The 12724-nt window shown below is 39.4% G+C and overlaps 1 protein-coding gene and 1 long non-coding RNA gene across 4 annotated transcripts in view; one reads left to right on the top strand and one right to left on the bottom strand.

Moving 5' to 3' along the window:
* The window catches only part of lmo3 (LIM domain only 3), a 100940-nt gene that overhangs the window by 68375 nt on the left and 19841 nt on the right, over positions 1–12724 (top strand). For all 3 annotated transcript variants that reach the window (XM_062065679.1, XM_062065680.1, XM_062065678.1), the window contains one exon: positions 3612–3737. In XM_062065679.1, the coding sequence (XP_061921663.1) occupies positions 3612–3737 (126 nt within the window). The remainder of the gene's footprint in view (positions 1–3611; positions 3738–12724) is intronic.
* Positions 1–12724, bottom strand: part of LOC133662034 (uncharacterized) — a 63664-nt gene that overhangs the window by 34436 nt on the left and 16504 nt on the right. The window lies entirely within an intron of this gene.

The following is a 12724-nucleotide window of genomic DNA, read 5'->3' as shown; positions in this document are numbered from 1 at the left end:
TAACTTTTGGCTAACACGTTTTCTCTTGTATTTTTGTGGAAAGTGGTTTTAGACATTGAGGGGTTACGTCTATGTGCTTCATTGTAAACTGCATCGAAATGAACCACGCTGTGTGTTTAATATGTGTAGACTCAAAGCTGATACCTGTTAAATAAATGATGCTAGCAAGTACTCTGAAGCATGCAACACCGAAAATGTTATGTTTCATTGAGAATATAGAACATTACACACGGCGGTCAAAAATCTGTCAAAATGTTTTAGTACGAGTTTGGTAAGCTACGAAGCTGCACCGCTTGATGGATTGTCGGCGCATAGTCTGATGTACCAAAATGGAAACTATTAGAAGACATCTGGCGTTTTGTTTTGCAACCTTTCTAACCTGTTGGTACCTGCTGTCGCGTAATTGGGCTCTGCATAGGTCCTGAAGATTTGCACGCGTCCTCAGTTGTAGTCTGTGCCGTAGTCAATAAACTCATTTTTCTCTATCTTCTTGTTGTGGGACATTAATCCTCCGCTGTTGCCATTTCTATTTTAAAGTACCATACAGTTCTGACTTAAATCCTTCAGTAGACTCACTATGCAAACGCTAAAAACTACCTGTACAACAAAGATGACAGGGAGAAGATGCTCTCTAAGTGCAACCGCGTAAATAAGAACGCCCACAAAACGGCGTATCCCGAAGAGACGGTCAGAAATCGGCTTGAAGATGGTGTGTAAAACAATCTATGCAACATGTAGACCAAAGAACCAGCATTACATGTTATGTAGGCTACAAAGAAGTCGGGAAATTAGATATTTACATTCAAAAAATTTGTAGATGTTTATTTACATACCTTAATGGTTTCCAAACGGTGCCTGTAACACGGCAGTAAAATGGCTGCTCAAACAAAACAGAAAAGTCATTGATGTCTTTATTAATCCTTTGTGTCCGTTTGAAATTAAGTTTAAGATGTCTATCAGGATTCTTCTTCCTTGTACTTTGTAAACAAGTTAAGTTAGAACAGTTTAAGAATGATAATTTTAGTACATTGACTCTTTGCTTAATCCATTCCATAATGTACAGGTTAGCAAACAAAAATCCATAGATCAGCCCATTTTTGTATAAGCCGCAGGGTTTGAAGTTTGGGGAAAAAAGTAGCGACTTATAGTCCAGAAAATACAGTAGTATTTGTTTTCCAACCGCATCTTCAGTCAATGGGTTTGCAAGTACCACTCAAAAATGTGGTGAATTCAACATTAATACTTCTGCAAATATTGCTGTTAGAATATTGTAGAAAATATACACTTAAATACACTATATTTAGGTTCATTCTCTCAAACTTCATCTTCCACCTTTGCCCTGCCTGTAGCACAAAATTCATGTGAGGCGCCTGCCTTCTGAAGGTCTGACTGTGTGGAAAACATCATGAAACTTTTATGGCAAGTCCTAATCACTGCACAGGACTGTGTGAATGTTGACTTTCTCGTGAACTCAAAACTATAAATACTTACACATTCTATAATTTTAATTGGATACACAACTTATCAATCGACTCTCCACTAAGGCGCCTCTTGATGGCCTTGTTGACTTTGGAAGGACTCATCTGGCCATGAACGTGTTTTTCCGGACCATACGGACGTATTGTCTCATGGAATATAAGAAGAATGAAGAACTATTGATCAGTGCCCATTCTTCTCGGCAGTAGCTACTTGATTGCTGATTGCGACCTATGCTGTAATTTTTACTTGTGACCTTTGCTGAATAAATGTTGTTAGATTTCTCAAAGACCTGGCCTCAGACTGTTCAATCGAAAAACGCGGGTAGCGTCTAGCACTACTAATAAATTAATTTGCCCCCCATGCATTTATATTGGGACAGTCCAGCATAATGTCTTAAACAAGCTATTGGACAATACGCTACTGTACATCAGGGTTGTCAAACTGGTTTTCATTGAGGGCCACTTTGCAGTTATGGCTGCCCTAATAGGGCCGCATGTAACAGCAAATAGATTAAGCCCCAGCAGTGCAGCTTTAACAAACTTGCGCGCTCACGCAGCGGGGATACAGTTTTGGCAGGGAATCAGTTTTTGGCACAACACCCAAGCAGCAATTAATAAAATAATTTGCAGGTGTGTGATGTCCCGATTGATGACTCAAAAATTAAATGAGTCCTATTCATTTTATCCCAGTTGTGCACATGTTATGATGTGGAACATGTTTAAACCACACATTTTGTTTTGGGTGGTGAATTCCTCAACTCAGAAGGAAAAGCATCTAATTGGCTGTCCTTCATAACTAACTCCCACCCCTCTTTCAAAGCACGCCGTTAAAGAGCTGAGATTGGATATATTCCGAACTTGTCCCATTCATCTACAAGACAAAATTAAATATGATTGGATTTCGTTAGTTAATGTATAAAAATGAGATGAAAATATTGACAAACACGTCAGTTATTGGGTTATTGTCTTAGTCAGCGTGCCTTTGTTTTGATTAGTTATCTTTTATTTATTTTTTTTTAAGTTATCTTTTTTACCTAGTCCTATGCAAAAAACGAAAACCCAAATAAAATGTGCCAGCCGAGGGCGGGCACAGTTGCCTGTTTTGATGCCAGTACTGGGCCTTGAGTTTGAAATACGTGCTTTACACATACTTGCCAACCCTCCCGAATTTTCCGGGAGACTCCCGAATTTCAGTGCTTCTCCCGAAAATCTCCCGGGACAACCATTCTTCCGAATTTCTCCCGATTTCCAGCCGGACTTAAGGCACGCCCCCTCCAGGTCCGTGCAGACCTGAGTGAGGACAGCCTCTCGTCACGTCTGCTCTTTACTTCATACTTCAGAACCGACTCCCACACTTGCCGTCAGGGTGCGCAATACAACGTAAACCGTTGGCCGACCAAAAACTTACTTTTTGGTTGGCCAACGGTTTAAAAAGTAACCACAGAACACTAGTGTTCTGTGGTTACTTTTTGGTTGGCCAACGGTTTACGTTGTATTGCGCACCCTGACGGCAAGTGTGGGAGTCGGTTCTGAAGTAAGTAAAGAGACGTAACTTCATCACCTCGCCTGGTTATTGACTCCAACCCAGAATAATACACTGCACATACCTATGCTCCTTCAAAGGCTGTGCTACTGGCTGCAAAGCATTGCACTTTCAAATACAACAATGAGTAGAGAGGAGTGTTATGTGTGTATATGTGTAAATAAATGAACACTGAAATTCATATATATATATATATATATATAAGAAATATTAAGTGAATTCTAGCTATGAATATACTCTCCCCCTTAACCCCGCCTCATGGCCCCGCCCCCCCTTAATATCTCGAAAGGTTGGCAAGTATGGCTTTATATAGTGAGTGTGGGGATTGCTCCCAAAATTTAATGGTAACATATTTGGGACAATATCTATTTACATCTTGACCATCCTATACCTCAAAAAACCACTGTAGATATGTTCAAACCCAAACAAACCAATGCAAATGCAACACACAACTACCTTAGTCTCACAAAATTGTCCTTCTTGACATTCCACAATAAAAATCATGGACTCCCAATCTTGCAGTTTTGAAGATATGACTATTAAGTTTGCAGAGTGCATTACAGTATATGTCTTTTGCTCCGCTGACGCAGGTTGTTTGGTGTAACGGGGAACTGTGCAGCCTGCAGCAAGCTAATTCCAGCCTTCGAGATGGTCATGAGAGCCAAGGAGAATGTCTACCACCTGGACTGTTTCGCATGCCAACTCTGCAATCAGAGGTGAGTGATTGAACTGCGTTGAACCCTCGTCCCTCTTCTTGTACCTCCAATCGGCTGCTCGGGAAGAACGATCGCAGCGTGGTAACCCCAGCTGTTGATGGTTGAAAAAGGAACGCGCTTCAGGAGATGTATCACTCTAACAAGTGACCAGAGAGAAACCCCAGACGGAACAAGAGATGACGCTCTTGTACTGTACAGATTAGTCTTCGTTACACATCGTCCACAGGAGTTCTGTCAAAAGAGCGTAGTCAGAGATCCCCTATTCTTACCACAACTCGACCTTCTCAAAGATAAAAATGCTCACTTTTGATTGACACTGTCAGAAATAATATTTCAACAATATCTTGTTTTTTGTTATCCTGACCTGTTATTCCTAATAACTAAGGCAGGAGTAGAACACTTTGTGTCTGACTTTGGTGTAGCAACAACATGTTCAATGCCATTGGGGAACATTTTAGATAAGTATTTTTGACTGTATCTTAAATTATGTTTATGAATGTTCTCATTCATTCAGGCCATTGTCATCTCAGGGCATTCAATCGATCACAACTGGACTGTTTGGTTTGTCTTAGAAGACATTTCGCCGCTCATCCGAGGAGGCCTCATTAGTTCATGCTCATATACTTAGACTGGTCAAATCTAGTCCAGCGGCTAGTGCCAAAACCCCAAATATTTATACTCCAAAAACCAGAGGGTGTGCCTGGACAGGGATGGTTTCGCCCTATCGTAGTAAAGACTTCAAATGACAGGCAACACCCTGAGACAGAGACTGGTGCATCCTAAAGACCGGACACACCACACTCACAAAAACTATCTGGTGTATGCTATCCAGTGTAATGATGAATGCACTGATTTGTATATTGGGGAAACAAAACAACCACTAAGCCGACGCATCGCACAGCATAGATGGGCAAACTCTTCAAGCCAAGACTTAGCTGTCTACCTGCGACTCAGGGAGAAACAGCACTCCTTTGAGAACAAACATGTACAGATTCTGGACGGGGAGGACAAACGGTACAAAAAGAGTTAGGGATGCCAACTATGTCAAGGTTGAAAAATCATCCCTGAACAGAAGTGGTGGTCTGTGATGCCACCTGTCTCTTAAAAACAACACTGTTCTTTTAACCATTCCTAAAATACTCTGCAATGTAGCCTCCAACAAATAACAGGAGTTAGAAACATTCTGGTCACAAAAGGTGACCAGAATGTCATTTGTTTACAACTCAATAAAATGCTTATGTGGGGGATTCAGACTATTTTTGGACTGGTAGTAGTCGATCTACAGCGATCGTTCTGCCATACAATACCTCAATGCTAACAAAGGGGAATTATAAAACATAGATTGTTGTTGGCATTGACAGTTAGGATTGCTCGTTTGCATCAAAACAATAGTTTTTCTCACTACGATAGGGCGAAACCATCCTTGCCTAGTATATATCTTAAATGATGAAACACACCAAACACAAGTTATTTTGCAATTAGCATGGACACGGTGAAATTATATAGTGTTTATAAAGGGTGCTAAAAAATAGCTTAACATCCAACTTGTGATTTATATTTATTCTATGTAATATTATTCTACTTAAAAAGTGCTTATTTGCTGCGCGGGATAATCATTTTGCAATGCAGTCTGCTGAAAATGATGGAAAGCGCAACTCTGCGTAGCAACTCAGGCTGTGGCCAAAGTTGGAATTGCCAAAAAACACATTTTAAGATATTCAACACTCTTCTGCCCTTAAAGTGGATAGCGCACCCCCCAATCTGTCACGTTTTGTGTGTCAGGTAAACCGCAACAAATGGGGTCATATGAATGTCCTTCTTACTGTATGTCAGCAGCCAAGAGGAGCTTTTGCAACATATTACATGAAAAGGTTTTATATACATTCAATACCAAACAATATATTGCAAACATTGTGTTGAACCTCGAATTGATTCTGAAATGAATAGTCACCCCAAGAATCGGATCAAATCCTGAGTTATTGTAAGATTCACAACCCCAGCAGAAAAGTAATATTTTATCAAACATTTAAAGTTAAGTTAAAGTACCACTGACAGTCACACACACAAGGTGTGGTGAAATTAACCTCTGCATTTGACCCATCCCCTTGTTCCACCCCCTGGGAGGTGAGGGGAGCAGTGAGCAGCAGCAGCGGCTAGGTGTTTTTTACCCCCTTGCCTCCTTGTTTTGACGCATTTTTGTTGTATTTTTGCTTAATTGCAAGACATGTCAAGATCGTCAAACACTTCAAGGTGCTATTATTAAATACATTTCTATATTTGTCACAATTAGAATTTTTCTTTGTAAAACACTTCCGCACAAACTGAATGAAATGTTGGCTTTAATTGGCATTCATTGTTGTCAATCACCGCTGTCACATACAACCTTGAAAAAAAGGATGAACAAACGGATGCAATGGCCGCCGTGCTGCTGTTAAACAGTTGAGCGAGACAAATAACCCCAAACATCCCGAAAGGGACAAGCGGTAGACAATGGATGGACGGATGATTATAAGGAATTGAAAATTATTGACTCTGTAGTTTGTATTGTAAATAGGAAAGCAGTTCACTAAAATATTTATTTAGCTCTGATCAAATAACTGTCGTTTAAACAATATTAAAACAGCAACAACGCAAAAATTGAACTTTTTAGTTATCATTTAGCTACGGAGCTTGACAGCTACTAGTGGTACCTTATTAGCATGTAGCATTTACTTCTTCTATTTACATTCCCATATTGCTAAATAAGCTGAAATGACAATATGTGTATGGCAAACAGTCGCATTAGGTATACAAAATGGAAACTGGACTTCACAAAACAAATTATTTAAGAAATCAGACTAATTTAGTGTTTGGAAACGTCCTTAATGTTTTATAGTTTGTATTGTAAATCCCACATCCTTTATTGTCTCATATTCTGAGTTTCATATTAAGTAAAATTCTGTTTTCCCTTGTGTTATATCATTAGGAGAATGCACTTTTAATTTTAATGTAACCATTACAATGACAATAAATGTATAATAGTTGTCCTCTGCTGCCCTTGTCAGGGCTTGGTAAAAGGATTGGACTCAGATGCAGAGTAGGGAACTTGACAGGCTTTTATTTTGGCAGCTTCCTTTCACCTCCTAAGTCAAGGAATACAATACTATAATTAACCAAAAAAACTAATCGATGAAAAAAGGTTCCAAAAAAATGGAACAACTGAAAATCACTCCGAACGGAGGAAAACACAAAACCAAAGACGAACTAATAATTGGCGCAGTAAATGCTATAAAATGTATAAACAAAAAAACGCTCCAACGGGAGGAATAAACAACAGCTATGAAAAATTCTACACTATCTTAATTAATAAAGTTTAACAAAAATAGTCACTCAAAAATTGAGGAATTTAACTAATAACTTACCACTTCGGCTGAATAAAGTCAATAACAAAAAATCACTCTGCTGAGGAGGAAAAAGGAAAACTCAAAATCGCCACGAATGGATTCAAGAACATGGGACATAGACTGGATACAAGGCAAGGCATGGACATGGACGTAGACGCTGGAAAGTACGAATGAACGAAACAATCTGGCACAGAACAAACGGAGGAGTGGGCTTATAAGACACATGAGGGTAATAGGGAACAGGTGGAAACAATCAGGGAACAGGGATGACGTCAGACTGATGACACAGAAGGAAGGGCAAGTGACCTGAAACGAGAGGAGAGTTACTTTTCAAAGTAAAATATGCAAATCACAAGACAGAAAAAACCAAGACAAGACATCCCTCACCACGGTGTGACAGCCCTAACATCTAGTCCCTTAACCGCCTAACCCACATATGTCAAACTCAAGTCCCAGGGGTCAGATCTTATTTTATATGGCCCACGAAAGCCTGGAAATAATATGTGTCAATAAAGTACTGTAGTTTTGTTTAAATAAATGTATTTGTTCTTCCCCATTTGATATTAAAAAAAATACATGTACTCCATACAATTACGTATCTTTTAAACTTAAATAATACAAAAAAATATAATATACATTTAAAAAAAGTTTTGTTTAACTAAAAAATAAATACTTTATCCGCTTGACTTATAATTTCCAAACAAGTTATCCATCAAATTGTACACTAGCTTTATGGTAAAAACGAACTAGACTGTAAATTGTATCGTTAAAAAAAAACTGGCAGCCCAGTTGCATTAATTGTACCGTTAAAAAACAGTGATACTGTTTTTCCATTTCATTTACATTATGTTGAAAAAAAAATGAAAAAAAGCTAATGGTAAAATTCTGGTGATGAAGCGACCATTTTTTTTACTGTAAAATGTAAAGATTTTTTTTTTACAGCGCATGTAAAAATATATATAGAATCAAATGCAGGAAAGACGAGGAAAGACTGTTATCTTTAATGTAAATAAGGATACATGTTTATGCAGAGGTGTACTCATGATACTACTGTCATGGTAGAGAGTGGGGGACACAACATTTTTTTCTTCCAGGGGTCTGAGGTTACAGAAAATAATTGAGAAACTCTGCCCAAATTTAACCCTAATCCCAAACTGTTACCCCAGCTTCCAACCCTTGCTTTTAAAATAAAGCCAACATGTATGGGACTTTTCTGGTTTTGTGAACGTTACAAGAATGCACAATCAAAGGGAAATTCTCTGTTCAAAATGTGCCGGCGGCCCCACCTACAAAGCACATGGTGCATACTAAATGCAAAAGGACCCGGTTACACACAATTAGCACTCGGTTATTGTCTTGCCATTTCAGCCGGCCGCACCAGACAGCGTCTCCTAATGGAAGAAGTCAGCTAATCTTCATCAGCCAGACCCAGGCAGGCCAACTCTGCTCCCCCGCATTAAAACCCACTTAAGCATGGGCAAATCTTTCTTTTTACATTAAGGCAACTGATGAACTGTTGAATAAAATTGACGTTTGTGTGTTCCGCACGGTCCGCCACGGCCTTGCGGGCGCCATTTAGATGCCCATCACAATTTTCACCGGCGCCTGGCCACGGTTTATGGTGTGGCACCAGCTTTAATTGAAGCTGTTCGTCAGCTTTGACTTTTTGTTTTCCAGTTTGTTACTCCCTTTTAAAAGGCAGATATATTTCTACTCTGTTGACAAAAAAAAGCTGGATACCGGGCGAGAACACAACACTCATTTTTGAGTATGCATATTATTGTTAAGCTGTCAACTATTTAGTTAACATTTAGGATTGATGGCAATGGTTATGCTCAGTTCATTAAGAACATGCTCAAAAAAGTTCATGATAGGTTTAAACCTTTACACCAAAAAAAAAACATACATACAAATATACATATATATATATATATATATATATATATATATATATATATATATATATATATATATATATATATATATATATATATATATATATATATATATATGTATGTATATATATATATATGTATATATTCACATGCACACACACACACACATATATATATTTGTACACACACATATACACACATTCATATATACATATAAACATATACAGTACAGGCCAAAAGTTTGGACACCTCATTCAATGTGTTTTCTTTATTTTCATGACTACTTACATTGTAGATTGTCACTGAAGGCATCACAACTATGAATAAACACATGTGGAGTTATGTACTTAACAAAAAAAGGTGAAATAACTGAAAACATGTTTTATATTCTAGTTTCTTCAAAATAGCCACCCTTTGCTCTGATTACTGCTTTGCACACTCTTGGCATTCTCTCGATGAGCTTCAACAGGTAGTCACCTGAAATAGTTTTCACTTCACAGGTGTCAGTTTTGATGCCTTCAGTGACAATCTACAATGTAAATAGTCATGAACATAAAGAAAACACATTGAATGAGAAGGCTGGGTCCAAACTTTTGGCCTGTACTGTACACACACACACGCACACACACACACACACACACACACGCACACACACACACACACACACACACACACACACACACACACACACACACACACACAAACACACACGCACACACACACACACACACACACACACACACACACACACACACACACACACACACACACACACAGTTGTTTCCAAATGGTGCCTGTAACACGGCAGTAAAACAGATGATTGAACAAAAACAGACATTCTCGTCATGGATCCACAAGCTGCGGAAGCCAGCTCTCCAATCAGCTAAAAGGACTTATTATGGAGAAGTCTTGATGACTATACTGAGTGACACTGGAACAGTACAAACATAATGCCATTGTAAGGTAATATATACTAAAGCAGACACGTGTAAACATGTTAGCATATTAGCTTCATTATATTATGATAGCACGTACAAATATGCATGAAAACACTCTTACAGACATCACACGGGACGGTTTAGTAAGTAAGATTTTTTTTAGTTATGAGCGTGAATGTTGTCTGTCTATCTGTGTTGGCCCTGCGATGAGGTGGCGACTTGTCCAGGGTGTACCCCGCCTTCTGCCCAAATGCAGCTGGGATAGGCTCCAGCACCCCCCACGACCCCAAAAGGAGAAAATGGATGGATGGATACTGTAAAACTTAAAAACGTTGTTTGGAGTGATGAATGAAGAACCTACACGAGTAAAAACGCTATGGACAATTCGAAGATGAAACAGCACTTTTACTTCCGGTTCAAAACTTTAAACAGCGGGAATTCACATTCACCCAGCAGCACCTGCAGTAAGCGAACTTGCTCAAAATATGGCGACAGAGCACAAACTATAAACACACCAAATAAGATGAAAATTGCTAAAGTTGCACCAATTTATAAGACTGGAGACAAACATCAATTTACAAATTATAGACCTGTGTGGATCGTGAGATCGACAGGCGGATCGGTGCGGCGTCTTCAGTAATGCGGACGCTGTATCGATCCGTTGTGGTGAAGAAGGAGCTGAGCCGGAAGGCAAAGCTCTCAATTTACCGGTCGATCTACATTCCCATCCTCACCTATGGTCATGAGCTTTGGGTTATGACCGAAAGGACAAGATCACGGGTACAAGCGGCCGAAATGAGTTTCCTCCGCCGGGTGGCGGGGCTCTCCCTTAGAGATAGGGTGAGAAGCTCTGCCATCCGGGGGGAGCTCAAAGTAAAGCCGCTGCTCCTCCACATCGAGAGGAGCCAGATGAGGTGGTTCGGGCATCTGGTCAGGATGCCACCCGAACGCCTCCCTAGGGAGGTGTTTAGGGCACGTCCGACCGGTAGGAGGCCACGGGGAAGACCCAGGACACGTTGGGAAGACTATGTCTCCCGGCTGGCCTGGGAACGCCTCGGGATCCCCCGGGAGGAGCTGGACGAAGTGGCTGGGGAGAGGGAAGTCTGGGCTTCCCTGCTTAAGCTGCTGCCCCCGCGACCCGACCTCGGATAAGCGGAAGAAGATGGATGGATGGATGGATTCTCTACTGCTCGCTAGTGTAACATATCTGAGTTACTGTGTAGAAATATGGGGAAATAACTACAAAAGTACACTTCATTCACTAACGGTGTTACAAAAAAGATCAGTTAGAATAATACATAATGTTGGATATAGAGAACATACAAATCCTTTATTTATTGAATCAAAAATACTGAATTTCCATGACATAGTGAATTTGCAAACAGCTAAAATTATGCACAAAGCAAACTATAACCTGCTACCCAAGAATATACAACAATTCTTCTCAAAAAAAAGAGGAGAAATATAATCTTAGAGAAAAACGTAATTTAAAACATTTGTATGCACGTACAACACTTAATACCTTCAGTATATCAGTATGTGGAATTAAATTATGGAATGGATTAAGCAAAGCAATCAAACAATGTACTAGTATGATCCACTTCAAGAAACTCTTCAAACTTAAAGTGTTTACAAAGTACAAAGAAGAAGAGCCATGATAAACATTGTCAATTTATTTCATCCATCCATTCATTCATTCTTAAAGTAATCTTACTTATCTCATCATATGAAATATGACTTACTTCACCAATTACTATTATTAAATTATTACTATTATTTATTTATTTATTTTTATTGTGATTACTTATGGAGTTTATTGTGAATAAGTTGTGAACAGGAAGTGAACAAAAAGTTTTAGCAACTGTTATGTAAAGAAAAGGGGTAGGATTAAATAAGCTCTGCTTCTTCCTACTCCTTTTCAAACATGTTGAAAAGACAAACTGGAAATTGTGATGTATCATGTTGTATGCTTGCATGTTCGAAATAAACTCAAACTCAAACCATTTAAGTGTCTTTGCATGTGTTTAATGAAAACTTTTTGTATTACGGCGGTTAGCAGAGAAAAATCCATAAATTAGCCGCTCTGTTTTATAAACTGCAGAGTTCAAAGCGTAGGCAAAAAGTAGCGGCATATAGTCCGAAATTCACCGTATATGTGCGTTGCTCGAGGTTTTGTCCTAGTCTCAAGCCAAGGCACCCCTAGGAGTTTAGTTTGGGACCCCATCAGTATAATGTCATTGTACTTTTTAAGTGCAATGACAATAAAGTTCCATCCATCCATTACTTTTCTTTATGGAATCTAACCTCTGTAGTGCACCCCTCCCACAACTTTATTCTGGTGGTGTCCTTTGCTACCTTTTCTGTCTCCCACTAATACAATCGTAACAGGTGTGGTTTAAGTATAATGCTTCATTGTTTATATTGTGATTAATAGAGTAACCTTCAGCAAATTGATCTTAGCTCTCCCAGGATCTCACTTTTCCTGAATAGTTTATCCGTCTCCTGTTGTGTTGTCCTGTGCTTTGTCTGGCATACCCATCCTGCCGCTTGTCTTGTTCCTCCGCACCGTCTCTGTCCCCTCTCATTTCCTACAGCCTCAAACAAACACCACGAAAGCCACCCCAACCCTCCACCTCCCCATTGACCCGCTTCCCCCGACAGGCTCTTCAATAAAGCAATCTAATCCATCTCGCAAATGGCCCTGAGATTTCTCTGTGGAACGTCGTCAAAAAAAATGTGAAATCTGATAAACAGAGCAGGCGATCGGCGGG

This window comes from Entelurus aequoreus, linkage group LG12 (assembly GCF_033978785.1).
Source record: "Entelurus aequoreus isolate RoL-2023_Sb linkage group LG12, RoL_Eaeq_v1.1, whole genome shotgun sequence".
Classification (NCBI taxonomy): Eukaryota; Metazoa; Chordata; class Actinopteri; order Syngnathiformes; family Syngnathidae; genus Entelurus; species Entelurus aequoreus.
This window is presented reverse-complemented; position numbering and strand designations above follow the sequence as displayed.